The sequence below is a fragment of the Littorina saxatilis genome, linkage group LG2, assembly GCF_037325665.1.
Source record: "Littorina saxatilis isolate snail1 linkage group LG2, US_GU_Lsax_2.0, whole genome shotgun sequence".
In the NCBI taxonomy this organism is placed as follows: Eukaryota; Metazoa; Mollusca; class Gastropoda; order Littorinimorpha; family Littorinidae; genus Littorina; species Littorina saxatilis.
The window spans coordinates 90,359,941-90,383,386 of record NC_090246.1 but is presented as its reverse complement, the minus strand read 5'-3'; the positions used below and the strand labels follow the sequence as shown (position 1 = coordinate 90,383,386).

General features: G+C 42.4%; 1 protein-coding gene across 1 annotated transcript; it reads right to left on the bottom strand.

Moving 5' to 3' along the window:
- Positions 1-379: 379 nt before the first annotated feature.
- Positions 380-17,775, bottom strand: LOC138960122 (transcription factor Sp5-like). Its single transcript, XM_070331874.1, has 2 exons — positions 16,833-17,775; positions 380-3,063 (listed from the first exon to the last, which is right to left on the bottom strand). Exons 1-2 carry the CDS (start codon positions 16,887-16,889, stop codon positions 1,792-1,794), a joined length of 1,329 nt encoding a protein of 442 aa, XP_070187975.1. The 5' UTR covers positions 16,890-17,775; the 3' UTR covers positions 380-1,791.
- Between the last annotated feature and the right edge of the window lie 5,671 nt (positions 17,776-23,446).

Genomic DNA, 23,446 nt, shown 5'->3' with positions numbered 1-23,446 from the left:
GTCTCCTTTTCATAAAAATTGTATTTGTGGATACCCACCTCGTACCCAGCCGAACATCCAAGTCTCCCCGACAATTTCCTGACTGTTATACGTCCATTTAATCAGAAAAGATGCAAGCGAGAAAGACGAGAAGGGAAACGTTAGGTGAATGCAAAAATACAGAGAGAAAGAGAGAGACAGAGATAGCGACAAACAGAGAAAAAAGACAGAAAAGAGACAAACAGATAAAAGAGAGCAGGAGAGAGAGAGAGAGAGAGAGAGAGAGAGAGAGAGAGAGAGACAGAGAGAGAGACAGAGAGAGACAATGAAAGAGAGAGAGATAGAGAGAGAGAACGAGAGAACGAGAGAGAGAGAGACAGAGACAGACAGAGAGAGAGAACGAGAGAGAGAGAGAGAGAGAGAGAGAGAGAGAGAGAGAGAGAGAGAGAGAGGGGGGGGGTATCCTTCACATTCGATGTGTAATAACGGAAGTCGGCTGAGGTACATAACGTTAAAGCTTGACTGTTTTATATGATTGTGCACAGTCCAGTAAATAACAGTCTTTTAAGATATTAATAGTAGGTAAAAGCTTATCAGTTATAACGGAAATACAAAAATACTTTTCACATCATTCTGATAATGTTGAAATAATGTATCAGTCATTATACAAATCCGAACGACAGTGACTGACATATTGATTATCACCGCAAACTAGTAGAAGAAAAAAACATAAAAGCTGCAAAGGCTCACATTTGTATCGCCCCAAAATGCTGTGAAATAGTAACTTAAGTGACGACTCGCAATGTGACATATTTTAAAATGCGACTTTTTCAATAAAATAGTCAAAAACAGATTGATTTTGGACGAATGTAGAAACTACAAAATGAGATACACTAATGCCAAGGCTTTGAACTACAAACGTGTTTTTGTTTTTTTTTAATCGCGTTAGTGCCCATTCACAGAGAAATTACAAGCAACAGTTAACACATCACAGCCAAAGAAGTTCAAACAACTAACACAATTCAGCGTGAAACGTGAGCAGCAAGTGCTAAGTAAAAAAAAAAAAGTAAAAAAAAGTTCAAATGGTAGTTAAATAAACGCAAGCGTGCTTCAAACTCACCGTAATGTCACAATGGATTCCGTCTCTTCTTTTAAATGCTTTGACACTTTTCTTAAGTTGCAAAATATTGTCGTCCATAATTCATCAACATACGTGAAAAAAGAAGACTTACCAGCAGCCTACTGCTTAATATTCCGATTGGGTTTGACATCAGTAACAATGCGATTGTCTTCCCACTGTTGTAGACAAGTAATTTGCATATTTGCATCACAGTTTTCATTTACATTTCCGAAATCAGCTTCCGTGTCATTGCAGTTACTGTCAGAAGTTTGTACTTCATTTAAAACTCACACACAGTTGGTCTTGGAGTGTTGCACTTCACGGCCATCATTCGTAGTTTCCTTCAACAGATCAACACCAATGTCTCTATCATTAGCTGAACACCTCATTTTCTTCATGGACAAGACTCGGATGTTCTGGCGACAAACACTAATCACTTTTTTTCAACGTTGTTGCAAGATCGTAGCATACTTCCAGGTCAACGGTGTTTGATAAAGCGTGTTTTTTGTTTGTTAAATAACACAATCAATGACGTCATATGCATTACACATTCTGTCTACGTCAAGAGGCACATAGAAACATCCGTAATAAGTGCAGCAGAAACAAACTCGTCTAAATGCAGGAATAATCAATCACAGGGTGTTTTAAAACATAAAACTGTAATGTGCGCTGCGAAGCAGGAAGAGGAGAAACTACAACTGCTGTTCCCCCTCACTACTACCATCAACACGTTCCAGGTCAATGTTGTCGGACACGTCAGAGTCTACGTCACCATCTACATCAATGTCGTCATCCTCGTCATCCGTGACGTGAGCAGGAGAGCTGCGCAGAGAGGCCTCCTCCACGCTGGAGGCCTGAGAGGCCGGGGACTTGGCCCCCACCGCCAGCTTCCTTCCCTCGTGCGTTTTCACGTGCTTGGACAGGTGGTCTGAGCGCATGAACCTCTTGCCACACTCCGTGCAGGCGAAACGCTTTTCGCCAGTGTGGGTGCGGAGATGCCGCTGCAGCTCGTCAGAGCGCGTGAAGCTCTTACCGCAGAACAGCCAGTTGCAGACGAAGGGTCGCTCCCCTGCGTGCCAGCGGAGATGCGCCTTGAGGTGGGAGGTCTTGCCGTAGACCTTCCCGCAGCCGCTGACGTGACAGATGTGCTGCTTCCTCTTTCCCGGACTGCCTCCTCCTCCGGTGGAGTTCTGGCAGTTGGGACACCGGCATCTTCTGCAGCGCCGTGTAGGGGTCATGGTCGCGGGCTTGAAGGCGGCAGGGAAGAGAGCTCCCGTCAGGCCTAAGTCTGCTGGGATCGGATGCTGTGGAAGACCGGGATGGGGGTGCAGCCGCGGGTGGGGGTGGGGACCGTGAGGAAAGAGGAGTTGATGGTGAGGATGAGGTGGAGGAGGATGCCGGTGAGGATGGAGGGCGTTGGGGGAGAGGCTGGCTCCAAGGTTGGAGTGTACGCTCCACCAAGACAGCTCTGCTTCACTGGCCGGCGGTGGCGACAGCTGCTTGGACGGCTGGGGATGGTGTGGACTCAAGGGGGTGGGGTGGTGAGGCACTGACGGGGAAGGGAGAGACGCTGAGGGGTGCTGGTGAGGCATGCCCACTGATGACGGTGGTATCACAGGCAATCCTCTCCCCGCCGCCATCATGTTTTGTTGCAACAGCCTGGCCTGGTACATCTCATACTCTAAAGGTGAAGGCGGTGACCTTGCCTGACCTCCAGGGCTTCCCAAGGACAATGTCACCGGGACCGGAAGACCGTGAGGGTGGGAGGTCGGCACGCATGCGCTGCTGTTGAGGTTGATCTCGGATAACGGGTGCTGGAGGGAGTGAGGGTGGGGATGGGGAGTCGGCCTCCAGCCTGAAGGAATCTGCAGGAAGGTGGGCATCGGACGGCGAACTTCTGGCACTGTTGGAAGACGTCCACATGGTCCCATAGCAGTGAGTCGTTGTTTCGAGATATCCATCTCCTGAAAACAGAAAGCAGTAATTCTATTAAACCGTTTTGGCTTATGGCTTTGCGTATTCCCAACAGATTATGGCAGCCCAGGAAAGGGATAAAAAAAAGTAAAACGTGCATTAACGCCCACATGGCGAACACAGACAGAAGCAGGAGGAAGAGGAGACAGCGTAGAAGAAATGTCATACCCGGGCAAAAAAATGAATTTCGAAGCACACCAAAACATAAAATTATCACACGAATCTGTAGCAAACCGAACAAAAATCGAAATGCGACTTCTTCGACATTTGCCGGACTGTAACACAGAACAAAAATTAGAGACATATCTTCTGCTCAGTGTTGAGTTACCCTGTCAGGGGGGAAAAGCACACGAATAGATCAGCACGTGAGAACCGGTACGTATTAGATCCTGCAGAATAGTAACTATAATATATATAGCAAGAAATAAGGGATAATCTTGCAACTGAAATGAACTAATGAACGCAACCTCTCTCTCCCGCCAACAGACTCGCTCCTGCTCCTTGCCTCTGCCCCAACCCCTCCCCCAACCCTAAGTTCCCTCATCCGCCCCTCCCCTTCCTGTGTCTCAGAGTGTAAGTGACGGCATTAGGTGCAAACGAACTGCAATCAGAAGCTCCTATATCCTCTAAAACCAGACAAGGGAGGAAAAAAAATCAAAATTTTCTACCACTAAAAACTGGCGCAGAAAAGAAAGAACTTAATTGGACCTTAGCAAAAGGGAAGCAGATCAAAGCCCGAGCCCCCCCTATCAGTGTTTGAACCTGCCTGTCATCTCAACAAGGTCTGGCCCACTTGTCCCCCTGGCTTCAAAGACACACGGGCTGGCTGAATGCAGTCCCAGTGTACACACACACGTCCCTACTCTCTACCCCAAAGCTCCCAGCCCTAGTCAGCTGATCGTACATGAAAGAGAACACTCCGTCACACCACAATACATCAAACGTGTCTTCGAGACAAAAACGAGCAAGGCTTTAAAGAGAACAAGAAGAGAAGAGAAAGTAGAAAACGAGAGAGAGAGAGAGAGAGAGAGAGAGAGAGAGAGAGAGAGAGAGAGAGAGAGAGAGAGGGAGAGAGAGAGAGAGAGAGAGAGAGAGAGAGAGAGAGAGAGAGAGAGAGGTAAAGGGTGAGGGGGAGGAATAAAATTTAAAAAAAGGTTTCAAGAAGAAAGTGACTAACTATCCAGGTTGATGAAAATATGGAGCACAACTAAAAAGGTGAGGTATTGACAAAGACAAGAAGAGAAGAGAAAGTAGAAAGCGAGAGAGGAGTAAGGAGGAGGAGGAGGAAAGGGAATACAAAAAAAAGGTTTCAAGAAGAAAGAGACTAACTATCCAGGTTGATGAAAATATGGAGCTGAACTAAAAAGGTGAGGTATTGACAAAGATCATAGAGATGGAAAGCGCACTGGAGAACGATTTATGTTGAAAGGACAGCAAGGTTAGAGTAGGAGGATAATTAACCACGGCCAACTTGTCTGCAGGTAGGTTGGGTGTGTTTGGTACATATCTCATCAAAAATAGCACCACGACTCTCATCAAAAATAGCATGCACCACAAGTGGCTCTTCCATGTTTCTTTTCTTCGTGGTTTTCAAGGACATGAATATTTATCTCAGCAGCCTATCTTTGGTTTTCAGTGTGTTACAGAGACCACAGGGGAGAATCGAAAACAATCATGTGTTTGCAGGACTGGTGTGGAGGTGCGTAGGATACGATAATGAATCGCCTCTGTCAATGGTTTGCCTACTTCGATTTTCTGCGTGGGTGGTTTTTTCTTTGCAATTCCAATGACATTAATATTTATCTCAGCAGCCTATCTTTGGTTTTCAGTGTGTTAAAGACCGCTGGGGAGAACCGAAAATGATCATATATACGTACAGGTGTGGATGTGCGTGGGATACGATGTTAAACAGCCTTGGTTTGCCTACTGTGAGTCAGAGTTTCTGCGTTTAGTTTTGGTTTTCCTGCGCAATTTCAATGACATTAATATTAAGATCTCACTGACATTAATATTAATCTCACCAGCCTATTTGGGCTGCAGATAACTGAAAATAATCTAAACTAATGATGTACTTGGAGGTGTCAAACTGCGAGGGATACGAGTGTAAACTATATAGTCTTAATGTGCACACTTTTGGACAGAGTGTCTGCGATTCGTAAAGAGTAGAAACCAAACAGTTTACAGATGAATATACTTTGTTCTCATTCATCGTTTAAAACACCTTCTCTCCAAGAATATGAGTATAAAGAATCGAAGTTCAAAAAGATTAAATTCAAGTCAACATTTAGTCCTGCTAGGTGTTTTTTCTCTAAACCTTTTATACCATACCATTATTTCAGCTACTCGGTAAAACTGGATTTAACAGTGCTTCTTTGGTATTAGTATTATCTTTTTGGCCGAGATTATCCCTTTTACTGTCTACGAGTACAAGACTAAGAGAACATGTTTATGTAACACATTGACGGTTGTCTGTTATAGAAAGTAATATTTTTCCTTCTTTACTCGCATAGAAAATGTATCTTTCTAGCACGAAAAATGGATCAACATATTGAACTCAAAAGAACTAGTCGTCTTATTCTCTACAAGAATAGACCACGCGCCCAATAAAAATCCAATTCAACATTGAAACGCTCTCAACCTTCAAAATGTTAACAACACCCACACCTCACGGTTCAAAGCCAGCGAGATCAAAGCCACCACCTAGCTACACACCACTCCTATCACTAATTGTAGGCTAACGCAATGATTCCTCATCCTGAAAATTCACGAATCAATCGGCTTACGAGCGGCGGTGATCAATCCCTTTGATGTCGGCGATTGGCTGCACTCGGGAGCAGAGACCACGGTAATCCCTGATCACGCCACTTTAGGCACGTTTACCCTACACCCAGCTGTACTGTGTGTAGAGTGCAATAGTATCCGGCGACATTTTCATTTTGCATGACATTTTTTTGCATGACATTTTAATCCCCATCAACTGGAAAGAAAAGGGCGAGGAAAACATTTAATTTGCAGAAAAGTTATTGTCTTAAAATAATTTAAGTTTTAAAAGTTAAACTCTTCACGTTGCCATCTTCCGTAGGGATAATGTTAGTGTTCTTCTTGTCTGAACTATTGATAGCTACATAAAAAGTCCTGGCAAACATATACCCAAGTAAGGTAATCATGCACATTTTGGCATGAGTATCAGCGTTCATCACCATGGAAAGGAGAACTAGAACAGAAAAATATCCTTAATCTTTATTAGCCTGGATTAAGCTAAAAGGTTAAAACTTGAACTGTTTTAACACATCAGTTTTGTATAGCAGTACTTAATGTTACCCAGACGACACGAAAATAGAGTGGAAAAATTGGGTTAGTTTTAGAGTGAAAAGCATCCTTACTTGAATTAAGGAAAACGACATTACTTTAATTGTGGCACTCCTTTGAAAGAAAAGTGTATGGGCACATACTGTTTTGCGTGCGGAACACTCGGGGGGGGGGGGGGGGGAGAGAGAGAGAGAGAGAGAGAGAGAGAGAGAGAGAGAGAGAGAGAGAGAGAGAGAGAGAGAGAGAGAGAGAAAGAGACAGACACACAGACAGACAGATATAGGAAGAGAGACACAGAAAGAGACACACACACACACACACACACACACACACACACAGATGAGAGAGAGAAAGAGAGACACACACAGACTGACATACAGAGGGACAGGGAGAGAGACACACACACATACAGGCAGAGAGAGAGAGAGAGAGAGAGAGAGAGAGAGAGAGAGAGAGAGAGAGAGAGAGAGAGAGAGAGAGAGAGAGAGAGAGAGAGAGAGACGGAGAGACGGAGAGAGAGAGAGAGAGATCGAGAGAGAGAAAAAAGTATGCAGACATTCAATTCCTTCAAATTTGATTATTTTTCTGTCGGTGCATCTTGGCCAGCTGCCCACAGGTATCAAATCAAACATCTGCATTTATCCCCACATCATAATGTACACAGGTAAGAGGGTATAACAGGTATTACGATACTCTCTCATAGCTCAAGAAAGCCACTCAAACCCGGGTCAATACCGTACAATTATTGACACGAACGCGGACACGTCAGTGCTTCCCAGTAAAAATCTAATCCCAACCTAGCTTACCACTGATAGCTGAACGAGTTAATCAAAAATGAATACACTGAACTATCATAATATAAAAATATCGCTTTGGAAAGCAAGTGCCCAGGGAGATACCTAATCAAAAAAGAATTCGCGCGAACGCCAAAATGTCAAAATAACAGATTCTGAGAGACAGGGAGAGAAAGGGTAAGCTAAACATACACAGGAAAAGTATATCAGGAGAGAGAGAGAGAGAGAGAGAGAGAGAGAGAGAGAGAGAGAGAGAGAGAGAGAGAGAGAGAGAGAGAGAGAGAGATGGGGGGTGTAAAATACCCCCGGGCACCGTCTTACCTTAAGCTGATTCCCCACCTGAGCTACAATTTCCGACAAAGACACCTAATCAAAACTGAATTCACAGAAATATAAAATAGCAAAGCAATCGACTCCACATAAAAACAACCGATACTGTTTTCCCTCAAAATCATGCCCAACACAACTTCAAACCTACACCCAAACGACACCTTCACAGAATTATCATAAAATATCAAAATAAACGATTACACACACTAAAGCAAACCAATACTGTTTTCCATGGAAAACGATCCTCCTCAACATACTGTTTTCCTTAGAGTTGAAAGAAAAAAATCCACCCCAACATGATATCCGACTTCAAACCTACACCTAAACGACAACGGTGTGCCAGGTGGGCTCCATATTGCGCCAAGATGGTCTCCACGTGGCTAACTACCTATTAGAAGACGAGCTTTGAAGTCAGCGCAAGAGGCTTGAGCGGGTTGTCGCGCGGTGGTGAGCCGCTTGAAGTTACGGACTTGAAGGTGCCTAAAAAGCTGGTGTGAGCTGCCTCGTTGCAATCCGGAGGTAGCTAGTGACTGCACTATTCGACCGTTGCTTTTGATCGTTGTTTGTCCTGACTCACTCAGGTAAAACAAAATCTTGTGGTTAGCTGGCCACTCTGCAGGCAGTATATACCTTTCAGACCCTGGCTAACTCAGGTGCAAACAATTTTTGTGGCTAGCTGGCCACGTGCAAACTGAGGTCAGTATAAGTCACTTTTCAGACCCTGGATAACTGACCTGACTCAGTATAAGTCACTTTTCAGACCCTGGATAACTGACCTGACTCAGTATAAGTCACTTTTCAGACCCTGGCTAAATCAGGTAAATATTCTGACGTGACACACAGGTAAAAAAACAAATATATTATATATTGGTTAGTTGGCCACACTGTGGTCAGTAATACTATAAGTCACTTTTCAGAGCCCGGCTAACTCGGGTAAATATTCTGATCTGACTCACTCGGGTAAAACAACATTCTTGTGGTTAGCTGGCCACTCTGCTGGCAGTATGTCACTTTTGAGACCCCGGCTAACTCAAGTAAAAATGAAAATATGATTTTCTGGCCATTCTCTAACTCTAAGTCACATTCAGACTCTGGCTATTTCAGGGGTCACCTCGTTGGCACCAACATTGGTCCAAGGGTCTGAAGGGAGTACTCTGAAGTTCCACAACACCTTAGCATAATTGCGTAGGTACCTCACAAGAAAAAATATGTATGGATTTACACCTCCAGTCACCCACTTTTACTTCTGTTCTGGCACCAAGAGGTATAATATTTGTTTAAGGTGATTGGGATAATTACTGTCTAAACCCTAAGTAAAACTGTTTCGCGTGCTTGGATAATTATCTATATAGTCTCATGCATAACAACTTCCACAGGTCTAAAACTTCTCGTAAACGATCACACTCAACTTCTCGTAAACGATCACACTCACTTAACACTCTTCGGTCCGCCATCAAAATCACTCATTAATGATTTGAGAAAGAAAAGGAAGTCAGAGCTCTAAGTGCATCACACATGTGCAATAGAGTAAGTGAGAGTTATTCGGAACCACTATCCTGGCACCTGACGGAGAATAAGAAGCATTGAAATGAACAAGCAAGTTTCATCCTCATATTAATGATTGTGTGATCGACTTATTAATGATTGTTTTTGCACTTCTCTCTCTCTCTCTTTCTCTCTCTGTCTCTGTCTCTCTCTGTCTCTCTCTGTCTCTCTCTCTCTCTCTCTCTCTCTCTCTCTCTCTCTCTCTCTCTCTCTCTCTCTCTCTCTGTCTCTCTCGTTATCTGTCTGTCTCTCGGTCTCTCATGCACCACCGCTTTTGTTTTATTTACACCCCCCCCCCCCCCGCCACCCGCTCTCTCTTGATCTCTCTGTCTCTCTTTCTCTTTCTCTCTCTCTCTTTCTCTCTCTCTCTCTCTCTCTCTCTCTCTCTCTCTCTCTCTCTCTCTCTCTCTCTCTCTCTCTCAAAGTTGCTCTAGCCTGAGTATAACTGGCTCGTCGTCGCAGCATGACGACTGTCCCTGAATGTAAGGAAGATAGTTTCCGCGTTGTGGCTTGCCCGCTTGTAATGCGAACCAGGTATCGTAGGTCGCAGCTTTGATAGTGTGAATTACATGTGTAGTAAAGCAATAAGGCGAGCAGGCCGAGAGAGGTAAATGTTAGTAGAAGAATGAGAACGGTTGGAAGGCGGCGAAGAAAGAAACCAGCTGGAGGTAATCGACTGAGTGACAGTTGAAAAACGAGGAAGAGAAAATATAGCGTGGTATTCCATTTATATCAGGTAGTTTAATTGTTCATTGAATATATTTGATTTGTATAAATCCTTTGTTTATGATGTGTGTTTTTAATTGCATAATGCATAAAACGTTTGACTGAAAGTCACAACAGTATTGAAGCACATTACTTCATTTCACACTCTCGAAATACGATACAAACATGGAAAGTGAACTTTTTTTTTTTAAAGCGCACGATACTCAATCGTTTTAGTGCCAGAAACTTAGGCACACTATTTATTCGTTGTTTATTGTGGGGTTTATCCAAAAACAAAGAGACTGCCAATGTTCCAAAATAAATGTAACGTATTCTTGTCAATAACAAACGTTCCAACAACTTACCTATCTTGTATTTTGATTATTGTGGGGTTTGTTTCTCTTCTTTTAACAGCAAGACAAACATAGCTCACAGAAAAACCTATGACAGCATTGCAAGTAAGACTTCTTGTGCATGGTTAGTTATATATACAAACTGTGGACTACAAATGTATGAAACTTTACGTTGCTTTCTTGATAAAAGTCAACACATATACACCGAAAAGCACCGTAATAAGGACTGCGTTTATTGTTTGTGTACTATAATCTGTATTTGTTCATTAACACGTCTGTGTAATTATAGCTGGTTTTCTTTTTCGCTTAAAAAGAAATGTGCACGCACCCTAAAAGTAAATTCCGCAGAAGGATAACACAATTTGTTTCCAAGCACTCCCTGTTGTTTGTGTGTTTCTTTCTGCTCTGGAGGTGCTGGTAAGACTCGCCATCAAAGCGAGTAAAGAAATCAACAGTCAACGGACCATACAGGTAAGGGTACACTGATCTGAAAACTAACTGCCCAGGTGTACATACCTAAGAGTCAGAGAGCCGCCCAGCCGACCAAAAGATCAAAGGAAAGGGTCATAGAGTTACACGGGTGTTATTTACCTGAAGTTTACAGGTAACGAATCTGTCGTATGCTTGTTGCGTGCCCGTTTCGGGGGTAGGAAGCCACGACAGAATTAACGGGCAATTGAAATGTACACTATAATAGGTAAGTCCCTCCTGCCGCAAATGTTTGCCAACTGTGTTAGAGTGACAACAAATTTGGAGTGAAAAGACTGTAACTAAAATGCTTCGACCGTGCTAAGTCCTGCATTTGGGACTTGATACTTTTTTTGGTGCGATTGGGGTTTCTTTGCTCTGCCAGAAAGACTATTTCTTCAGGTGGAAATCTTGGCAAAGTTTATATTACGACCTTAGATTGAAGACGAAGAGGATAAACTGGTTTGTATCGAACCTTTGGACTGGGAATGAAGCAAGAGCACTGCTGAATTGCCAAAGTACTAACAATCAAGGAACAATTACTTTACTCCTTTTATTTTCTTCCCACGTTTGAACTAGAATTAATGAAAATAGACTCGGTTCGAATAATGATACAACATGACTTCGTATTTAGATTAAGGGCATTACTAACACAGATTATAACTTACATACAGCTGAAGTAAGGAGTCGTCTGATGTTGACCAATTTTACTGGAACCCACAATCGGCGGATGTGACAATAGGTTTCTTTCAAAGATATTATAGATTATTACTGTAATTTATTTGAAAACTGGTTGAATATTGATATGTCAATAAGTCGCAGGTGAACTTGTAGAATAGTTTGTACAATTGATGTTACACACTGGACAAAGAGACATATCATTACTGATTAATATCAAAAGAGTTCGAAAGTAGAGCTAAATGGAGGTGTTATAATGTTTTTGCATCCTTCACAGATATGAATCTCTGCTCGTCGGTGCAATTCCAGCAGTACAAAGTAAATTCTATGTTAGCTATTGGTCTCACTATTTTATTCTGGAAAAGTAATCTGACATATTTTTTCATAGCTAATCACTGAAATTCAGTTTAAATAATTATGTCAAATCTTTTAACTGTCCTGTAAAATTCAAGTAAAAAAAAACGCTCATCAGTGAGCATGTGATTTATTAATTCAATTCAGGTGGTGCCAAATGATATTATAATGATATTATAAACTTTTAAAGATAGCATCCGTTTCACAATCATGTTCACGGCCACAGATATATGTCCAGCCTCTCACTTGTACACTCCCCCAAGCTGCGTAAAAGTGAAAACCATGTAACGCGGCCCGGGAGATATCTCTTTATTCTACTGAGTCATTTTGACTATACAATTGATTTCCCTAATAAGTACTGGTTCTAAATATATATCCTTGGCCGAAAAAGAAACGAATGCTTTGTTTTTGATGAATGTGTGTATTATCATATCTAACGATGTCTATCAAAGACATTAGTAAAGAACATACATTATATACATTTGCCATTTAATATAGATTATCATATTTAAAGAACAGAAAATGCATGTCACCAAATGGTACCAAGCTCTGAAGAATAACCCACGTTCCCAAAATCAACAGTGTGCCTGTATTCTGTGCATAGTAGGATTTGGATGTTTCATTAATGAAGCAGATTGAGATAGTTTAGTTGTTGTTTAAAAACGTCAAATCAACTTATATAGCTATGCGCGACCTATATGCAAGTTTGTTTCCTTTCCAATTTACGAAATTAAATAAACAAAAGTGACCTCTCTGCGCATGAAGCAGCCAGGCTGTTTGTTTGTTTGTTCATGGGCTGAAACTCCCACGGCTTTTACGTGTATGACCGTTTTTACCCCGCCATTTAGGCAGCCATACGCCGCTTTCGGAGGAAGCATGCTGGGTATTTTCGTGTTTCTATAACCCACCGAACTCTGACATGGATTAGATGACCTTTTTCGTGCGCACTTGGTCTTGTGCTTGCGTGTACACACGGGGGTGTTCGGACACCGAGGAGAGTCTGGACACAAAGTTGACTCTGAGAAATAAATCTCTCGTCGAACGTGGGGACGAACTCACGCTGACAGCGGCCAACTGGATACAAATCCAGCGCGCTACCGACTGAGCTACATCCCCGCCCAGCCAGGCTGTTGATGTATTGCATGTGTCCAGGTCGAAGGGTGCTCTTATCACGTGTAAAAGCCTCAACAGATATGTGATGGTGAACATGCATGATCGCTTACACTGACGGGCGCAGTGGCGTGGTGGTAAGACGTCGGCCTCTTAATCGGGAGGTCGTGAGTTCGAATCCCGGTCGCTGCCGCCTGGTGGGTTAAGAGTGGAGATTCTTCCGATCTCCCAGGTCAACTTATGTGCAGACCTGCTAGTGACATAACCCCCTTCGTGTGTACACGCAAGCACAAGACCAAGTGCGCACGGAAAAGATCCTGTAATTCATGTCAGAGTTCGGTGGGTTATAGAAACACGAAAATACCCATCATGCTTCCTCCGAAAGCGGCGTATGGCTGCCTAAATGGCGGGGTAAAAACGGTCATACACGTAAAATTCCACTCGTGCAAAAACACGAGTGTACGAGGGAGTTTCAGCCCACGAACGCAGAAGAAGAAGCTTACACTAGACGGAATGTATCTTTACTCAAATTGTAAACAAATTGTTACTATACTGCTTGTATATTTCTTTCACTCTTCAGAGAAAATTGTGCATTCTTCTCGACACATGATTTGTTTGTGCCTTTGTTTGCAGAAAGAACTGAGGCATTTAAGAACAGAAGCACTATGTACTAGTCTTTTAAACTGATATTCTTTGAATTATAGCTCACAGTTTTGTTATTTTCTTTGCTAAACTGCTTAAATATATTCATCGCTAATACCACGCTATCAATCACAGGGCCGGACTAGGCTAAGAGGAGGGGGGGTTGCAAGTGGTGGTCCAGGGGGGCGGGGTCAAGGGGAATAAGAATAAGAATACTTTATTATCTCATAGAGAAATTCAGAGCCCCTTGTGGGGTAGGTCATGGGTAGGTCATATTCTGAGATAGGAAAATGGTCGCTCCTTGCATGAAACGGCATAAAATAAACAATAGTAAAAAAAAAAATTTGAATAAGTGAGGTACATGTTTAGGCTAGGGGGGGGGGGGGGTTGCGCAACCCCCATAACCCCCCCCCCCCCCCCCGGTAGTCCGGCCCTGAATCATCGTGTTGGTCAGTGTCTTTTAGTTATAGCTCTCTATCTGCCTCTAAAAGTAACTGACGATAATCTGTACAAATGAATCACAGAACATCGTTGTCGGTAAGAGTAGGAATTGTCGTAGTATTTCTGACCCTCTCTTTGTCTTTATTGCAGTTGAATAACGTGAATGGAACAACAATACCTTATAAAAAATATAAAAAAATAAAATAAAAAGACAATGCTTACTATCTGTCCTCATGTTATCGTATCTACATATCATCTCATTTAGTTCTAGTCCGAAGTGATTTCAATTCAAAACATCTAGTTTCCTTGAAGTATTGTATAACGGCCATGCACATGAACAACGAACATGCAATACTAAAGAAAGGTAAACTACCAACAAGCACGGACGAATTTTAACTAAATAGTGAAAGCTCTTAAAACCAAGGCCTTTCCGCTCACAAAGTATCCAATCAATCAATCAATCAACCATTCAATCAATCAATCATTCTGTCAATCAATCAATCAATCAATCAACCAACGCAGAGTTCTGTTTTCTTTTCATCGTCCGTCCCTCACTATATAATCACCAGTATTTACAATCATCACTACATAGCTACGGTGCTATGAGTTTACTCTACTAGTCTAAAAAAAATATTTGCAAATGACTCAAAACTTTGTTTGAACATTTGTAACCCCCTCAAAAAACGACTTATAGCCAGTCCGAGTCGATTAAGTCTGGCATTACTTATATTTCTGAAAAGTTTGCTTCTTAAAAGAATACGTTTTTAAAAAGAGATTACGAATGTAGTAGATGAGTCATGAAAGGCTAGTTTGATATTGTTTTACCAACAAAGCTTACAGGGCCGTAATATTCTCATGATGCTGTTACCATGATAAAACACAAACATGCACGAGCGTAACAAAAGCTAATGAAAACTAATGAAACCACTTAAATTGCTGCATTCTGAGTTTTTTTATTACTAGGACGTCAGAGGATTTAACCTAACTTGAATCCGGAGTCCTAGTGCAGTAATAATGAATGATATAGAGTCGGTGTGGTATGTATTAAAACCTCATGTATCAGGCTCAATACCGGCATCAACGGAATGGACGTTCAATAAAGAAATGATCACTGCCCTCTTGTGTCCGGTCACTACGCCTACTGCCTGTATTTATTCTGTAATTTACTATTCCTTTAGATATATATGCCAAAATAATTGCGAAGTTAATATTGTAATCATGCAATTAGTGCAGTGTTCGGAATAAGCCCGAGTACAAAAAGAACGATTTTGTCCGACAAAACTACGTGTTTGGGGTTACTTTATATATAATTTAGTCTGACATAAGGATCGACCCTCCAGCATAACTGGCAATGCATGCATTAGTTACTGCACACTTTACTATCATTAAGAAAGCCAGTTCAACTAAGATACGATCACAATGTACAATTATCATTAATGTATACACCAGTAGGTCTGGACTCGGTTTGGGTATAGGGTGGGGCAAAGAAAGATGGAACTAGACAAGAATCTATAATTTAAACAAAAAGAGTTCATAGCAGTAACCAGATTAGTACTTTCTTTATCAATATTTCGGCAGCGACAACCTGCTTTCTTCGGGATGGTATGGTGAAAGTACGAAATGACAGCACGTGGTGTACAGTGTAAGAATCTATAATGTATAATAAATGTGAGGTATATGAATTGATAATACGATAACATTATCACTTGTTTTAAATTATGTTCGTCGTCCAACGATGAGACAGCGAAGGTACCCGTACCGACTGAGATAACCATAACTACTGAAATATGGGGATATAACATGTAATAGCAGAAAGAGTGCAACAAATAATAATTGCACAAGAAAATGTATTCATGCAAGCAAACTGAAGTTTCTTTTTGGGCTGTTCGACCCAAAGACTCCTCTCTCTCTCTCTCTCTCTCTCTCTCTCTCTCTCTCTCTCTCTCTCTCTCTCTCTCTCTCTCTCTCTCTCTCTCTCTCTCTCTCTCTCTCTCTCTCTCTCGTTCCCAACTATGTCCCTCTATCCATTTAATCATCATAGTCTCAATTGACATTTGCTTTTATTGCTACATTCTATTGACAGATTTAACTTGACCATGTACCGCAGTTGTAGCCTGTAGTCCGAAATGACCGTACAAATGGCAAAGAAAGTAGACATAATAGTTCTACAAAATGTTCGTCACAGGATTTTTTTGAATTTGAAGGCATTATTTTCATTTCTACCAACTAAATAATGGATATTAAATATGACTAAAACGGTATTAAAAAAAGGCAACTCATAGTTAGTAATAAAGGACATAAAGCAAGAATTGGATGACATTGGCCGACATCAAAACTTCTGTAGCAATATAGAAATACAGGAGAAAGTGTAACAGATCACTCACAGGAACAACTAAATGACAAGAAAGTGTAATTAAGATAATGATACAATCATTATATAAGACAAACACGCACAAAAAGAAAATTCAGTACACTATAATCACACTTGTAGGTAAACATCAATCAGCAAATTATTTTGTCCATACAAGATTTTGTTCTCTTGTTAATTTCTAAAGTCATGTATCTTGTCAGGCAAAGCAAGCATGTTAGTCTCCTGTACCAAAGAACTAAATAGAAAAATAAAATATGGAATATATTGTTAAAAAAAATAAACGTATACAGTTATGAAGGTTCTTGTGTTGGTTTGCATGCAAAGGGCGATGAAATGTCCTTGTATGTAGTGTCTTCATATACAACAAAAGCAACAACAGAAAAGTAACATTTTTTAAACTCAAAAACCGTATGAATGTATTCCTCTCAATCCAATCAAAGACAGAGACTGGAAAAACAATGTAAGTACAGTATATAGTTACATTCTTTAAAAGAGCACACACTATTATCAGACATTAAAAATATTCAGAAAGAAACAAGATTGTAAACTTGATTATATTTTCTCCCACCGTTTTAACTCGTCTGTGACTACGGGTGCGATATCCCCTGGTACTGAATACAAGAGTAAATATTATATTATCTCCCATAGTTTTAACTCACCTGTGACAAGGGGTGCGATATCCCCTGGTACTGGGGCAGAATAGTGCAGGCAGTCATCTTCAGTCACACGATATATAGTCAGTCATCCAAACACCTTCTCACACCTTCATCAAATTCTCCGCACAACTTAGTCTCTCCTCCTCTTCCTTCGAAGACTCTGCGCCGGAGATCTCCAAAGACTCACGTAGACGCTGACTGGTTTTGAAGGCTCTGCAGTAGGAGTTGGTTTCTTGACAGCATCAGAGACAGTCGAGTTAGTTAGTTATCCACAGAGTCTTCAGTGATCCGCATCGGATTAATCGCCGCGAGGGAGGAGTATGGTGGGGTCAAGAGAGACACCTCAGGTGTGAACAGACTGATGGCGGAACACAAGCCTAATGGCTCGATAATTGCCGCTGATGATCGGACAGGTGAGAGGTGGGCGGGGCGCAGGGCAGTCAGTTTCCCGTCCCTCCGTCTTATCACACGCGCGGTGCACGCGCTGGCGACACGACTGTTAGTGTTATGCTCTCTCTTTCGCTCTCTCTCCTCAGTCTTCTCTCTCACTATATTCCGCTCCCTCTCTATCCCCTCTCTCACAAGTTTTCTCACTCACTGTGTCAAGGGCGGTATGAGCGGCTAACTCGATACATATGAATGCAACACTGTGTAAAAATTTATGTTGTGTTGCGCCGCGCTGCAAATTCACACCACATGTTGCAATGTCGCAGTTTGTATTAGTCCTTCACTGCACACCGCGATAGAGTGAAATACGACGATGAGTCGCCGAAAAGTTACAGCGATATGAAGAAGCTGGGTAATTCTGTGTCAATCAAATCCTAACCGGACCTTTCAAGATAATCGAAGTCAATGTGTCGGAATGATGTATTGAAAACAAGCCAGTGAAAATCACACGCGAGCAGAAGTTGAATCGCTCCGCGACAGTCAGTATCCAGAATTTTGCAACAACTTGACTGAGCGCTGGGCCGCGAGCGAGCGGCAGCCTGGTGAGGTCTCTGTAATTTCTACAGTTTCTTGTGAAAGGCCCTTTGCTCTTTACACACGCTCTCGCGCCTTAGATGTGCCGCCCTCCAATCGCATTCCCATATTTCCCCTTTGATGTCCGCCGCCAGCCAATTACAGTCAATAGGCGGTGGGTTTAAAAGGAAATTAAATCCTTTCTGTCCATATGCTTCTTAGGGAGAGTTTGTTGACACGCATAATAGGGATGATTACGGTTTGTTATTCCGGGGGTGGGCCGGGGCGGGCAAGTAATCGCCTTGAAGCGCATTTACACACACAAATAATTGGATTTCAGACTTCAAAGGAGCCGACGGCTGGCCCTGGCGAGCTCATTGGCTTATCCCGTCATGTGACCCCTAGCGCTGTAAATCAACCTTTTGTTGGGGCGCGCTACTTAGAAGCTGTTGAAGCGAACGTCACGCTCGCTCCCTTGTTAGATAACCTTTATCCGGCCACGAGAAAGGTGAGCCTGTCTGCGCGACCACCACCGTGCCCCCGAGGCCTCTCACCTTTTGAGCGATGCCCGTCCGCTTGCGAGCCGAACGTCCTACGGTCCGCAGGTAAGGTGAAACTTGCTGTCGTCTGCTTCTCCGCGACCTCGTCAGCCAGAGTTGCCCGCCTTGGGCATTCCGATGGTAGTGTGCTAGCGCGCTCTACTCCGCCCCCTTGTCTGTCACTCCCCTCCCTTTTGCCCTCCCCCTTTCCACCCGCCTTTGAAGTCATCCTGGCCTCAGTCGTGCACCCCATTTGTAGGTTTTCATGTTCGGTAAACACGTGGTCTCGGGGCACTGTGACATCTTCACTTGACGCAGAGATGTGACAAGCTGTCATATGGAGGATGTCAACAAGTTTGCTCTGTAAAATAACTGTGAAAATTCAGACGACTGAATGTTTGCAAAGAAACTTTTGGTGACGTAGATTACCACAAAAATACAAATAACAGTACTTACAAAAAACTGTGGGAGAATCTCAATTCATTCCAAGTTGACTAGCTGTCTCTTTCAACGTGTGTTCTGTCATTGAGATTTAGCGATGTATTACTTGTTATTTTGTGCATACTGATTTTGTTCTCCCGTCATACTACTTTTTATGCCGCTTTTTACAATCCCATCCGTGTTTTTAAAAAAATTGGTTTTACCAACTTAAAAAAAAAATTGGTACAGCAAAAGAAATCTGCATTGCTTTTTACTTTACAATCCTGTCACCCTAGTTACAGTTTAAAGTTAGCCACACGATATCAAATTATTTTCAACTCTCCCATCGAAACACAATGCTGCTTTCTTTAAAACTAATTAAAAAAATATTTAAAAAACACATTTAACTAACTAAGAAACCAGCACAGGAACGATACTCGCAAAGTATAACTGTTCGGTGTCCACAATTGCAGGTGTCCATTTCCCTATTGCCACTCCCGCGTCTCGTCATGGGCAACAGTCAACGGACATCAAAGGCATTGCTCACGAAGGTCACTTTTCTTTAGCTTGTTTTCTTTTCATTGACACCTGACCCTCCCACTCGCCGGTTTTACCTGAAAGGGTCCATAATGACCAGGTGGGCATTTCTGGGACTGTCCGTTGTAACTGTTTCAAAGGAGACTGTGGCTTTTGTGGAATGTGTACGGGAGCAAATAGTAACATTTCTTTACTCCTCTACTCAGTAATAACGTGATAGTTTCTCGTCAGTCCCAACTCTTCCTAATCCCCGTCTCTTGAACTTCCTCCTCAATCTCCCTTACTTTATAACTGTCCAAAGGTGGACAGGGAGATGGGTAAAGGAAATGACGAAGTAATGCATTCCAATAATTGCACATAAAATATCATTTATCTTTATTGCAGTCTAGATTGTCAGTAGACGAATGTACCCCCAAAAAATTGTACCTTGAGGAAATTCCCATACAGAGTTGAAATTTGTATTTGACTAATATGGGGCAAGAGTGCTTGGTTATTTGTTTAAAAATGTAAAGATATGACTCAATCTACCAATATAGACGGATGACAACAAATCGTATGGTCTTTCTTGCTCTGTCTCTCTGTCTCTGTCAGTCTGTCTCTCTCTCTCGGTCGTTTTCCCCGACCCCCCTACCCTTGCCCCTCCTCCCAAACTGCTACCATTTAGATTCCCCCCCCCCTCCCCCGCCTCTACTCCCCTTCTTCCCATAACTGCACTGTATCGCCTGTTGACGACTTTAGACTTTTTTCTCCCCTCAAAAACCTCTCTCTGCTTGTCTCGCTTCAACTCCCACAGCCGGAAGTGTAGACTCTCCGCGGCAAGTGACGTCGACTCAGAGGACCGGAAGTGAGCTAGAGGATTTGGTCTTGCCCGCCCCCCCTGGTGCTAGCTTTGCCAAAGCAAAGTGCGACAACTACACGGATTAACACTCCCGAGGACACCAACCAGTTGAAAGCGCTGTGCGGTGCAAAGTTCCCCGAGCTCTCTTCCAGCGTAGTACCTGGGAAAGCCCCCTGAGGGGTTCATTTGGATTTACACCCCGAGGGCACCGTCATTTGGAAGCGCAGCACGCGACAAGTACACGAGGTTCTCTTTCACCTGAGTACCGTGGAAAGCCTTAAGGGGTTAATTGGATTAGCACGGGCTCGGTGTAGCGGCTGTGATCAGCGGCACTTCAAAGGCGCTATGCCGACACTGACTGTGCCAGGGACTTAACAGCTAGCGCTTGGGCCTTGCTGTAAAAAAAATAAAAAAGGCTCTGGCAGAGTGTCAGAGGCTCTGCTTACCTGCAAGTCTTCCAGAAGGGATCGGTGCCAGTGTAACAAGTAAGGGGGGCGGACAGGCGATAAATATTATTCTAGAACACCATGCTTCGCGAGTTTGAGCTTCTCTCCCTCTTTCCTTCTCTCTTTCTCCCTTTCAACACACGCAGCGAAGGCGGTATAGAGGCAGCTGTCTCGGTGACGTCACGCAACACCTTCGAGAGGGTTTCAATCTCCGAGAAGGGAAAACAGGGATTCCGGAACACGTGTGTCCCTGTCTTTGAACTGGAACCGATCTCTCTACTTGCCCGCTCCTTGTAACAGGCTGCGTCAACAGACAGCGAAAACACGACACCCCTATTGAAGGCAGAATCTGGTAAAGGAACGGGCCAGGTATACCCCGAAGAACTGTTTCAACCCGAGCCGCCGTCTCGAGAATCGCAAGGGGCGGTCTTGGCAATGAATGCTCACTATGCTGGGGTAAAAGGCGGGTTATCTTTGAATTCTAGGATACCAGAACGTCATTTTTGTTTGACTGGTTATTTTGAAGCTGTCTGTAGGCTATGTATCTGTGGTGAATCCCACAGTTCTGGAACGGCGAAATGTCAGTTTTGTTGCTCATTTTTTCAAGCTGTCTGCAGGCTATGTAAATCGGGAGTTATTCAGTTGTCTCTCATAATTTGTCTGTGCCAATTTATTGTTGGTTTGGAAAAGAGGCCTGTGAATCAGCTATGCAAAAAATAAGATAATACGGTAATTAACTATAGGTGTTTGTTAGATATTGAAGTACAGAGGTGAATGTGCAATTAAAAGATCTATAGAGTATTAATAATAATGTATGCTTTTTTGTGCTAAATCTATCTCTCTCACACACACACACACACACACACACGCACGCACACACACATACACACACACACACACACACACACACATGCACACACTTACAGAGAGAGAGAGAGACAGACAGACAGACAGACAGACAGACAGACAGACAGAGACAGACAGAGAGAGAGAGAGAGAGAGAGAGGGGGAAAAACTGGGTTTCCCTATGCAGCATTTATTTCAGTTGAAGGGTTGACAATCATCGTACGATTACTATAAGTCTCGACGTCGGCATTAATTTCATAAAACACTTGACCTCGACGTGTTGGATAACAATAGGCTCTGTAATCTGACGACAAGCAGATATGTGTGTACAACAAGAACATATATCTTTTGCTCAGAGTGGTAGTTTTTTTAAAATTTTGTTCAAGGATGACAAACTTCTAACTATGTTGTGCAACATGTGCATTGTTGAGCCATGTTCTCAGTCCCACCCCAACCCATCTCCCGCGTCTCCTGGTAAGTACAATATATTTATTCAGTTTGCTTATTTGGTATTGACGTTAACAGTTTCAGGGATGCATTGAACGCTTCCGGTTTTCTAAACTCACCTCCTTTCGCCGAGCTCTAAAAAATAGGAAAAGACACTACTACAACCACGACGACAAGCTTTTGCTGAAATTAAAGGGTAAATGACGCCTATGTTAACCCTAACATGTAGGTAAATTTACAGATTTTACGAACAACACAATTAAACAAGTCGCTTAAGGCCAAATAACAACATTTAGTCAAGCTGTCGAACTCACAGAATGAAACTGAACGCACTGCTTTTTTTCACCAAGACCGCATTCATGTACTCGTAGTTTCGTCAGTCCACCGCTTGTGGCAAAGGCAGTGAAATCGACAAGCCAGAATAGTGCGGTAGTGGTCGCGCTGAGCAGGATAACACGCTTTTCTGTATCTCTATTCTTTTTAGCTTACTGAGTTTGTTTTTAATCCAAACATATCATATCTATATGTTTTTGGAATCAGGGACCGACAAGGAATAAGATGAAATTGTTTTTAAATCGATTTCTGAAAATTAATTTTAATCATAATTTTCATATTTTTAATTTCAGAGTTTGTTTGTAATCCAATTATAACATATATATATGTTTTTGGAATCAGAAAATAACGAAAAATAAGATGAAATTGTTTTTGGATCGTTTAATAAAAAAAATATTTTAATTACAAGTTTCCGATTTTTAATGACCAAACTCATTCATTCGTTTTTAAGCCACCAAGCTGAAATGCAATACCAAAGTCCGGCCTTTGTCGAAGATTGCTCTGCCAAAATTTCAATCAATTTGATTGAAAAATGAGGGTGTGACAGTGCCGCCTCAACTTTTACAAAAAGCCGGATATGACGTCATCAAAGACATTTATCGAAAAAATGAAAAAAACGTCCGGGGATATCATACCTAGGAACTCTCATGTCAAATTTAATAAAGATTGGTCCAGTAGTTTAGTCTGAATCGCTCTACACACACACACACACACACACACAGAGACACACATACACCACGGCCCTCGTCTCGATTCCCACCTCTATGTTAAAACATTTAGTCAAAACTTGACTAAATGTAAAAAGGAGGGTCTTCAAAAGGTGGGAAGTCCTGCTTAATTGCGAGGAGTCTTAAATTGGGGGAGGGGGAGTGGAAGTCCACTATACTCTTCTTTTATTGTTTAAGCTCCGCACTAACTAATAATGATTATCAAACGGAACGCAAGCTAGATTTCTTAAACGTTTAAACTCGCAGTCATCTTCACAGCTGTATGATTGATTTTTGATTGTTTCCTTTGCCCCTTGAACCTGGCCAGAGGGTCATGCCCTTTGCCCCTTGAACCTGGCCAGAGGGTCATGCCTATCACGTTAGCACAAACGACAAAAGCTTGGCTCCTTCTTCCAGCTCTTTATTCAAGACGATCATACATGGGGTGTCGATGTCCGTTGACAACTACATCAAGTGCGCATGTGCAAAAGTACAATTACTTCCTATCAGATGACATCATTAGATACGTCATCTTATGATCACT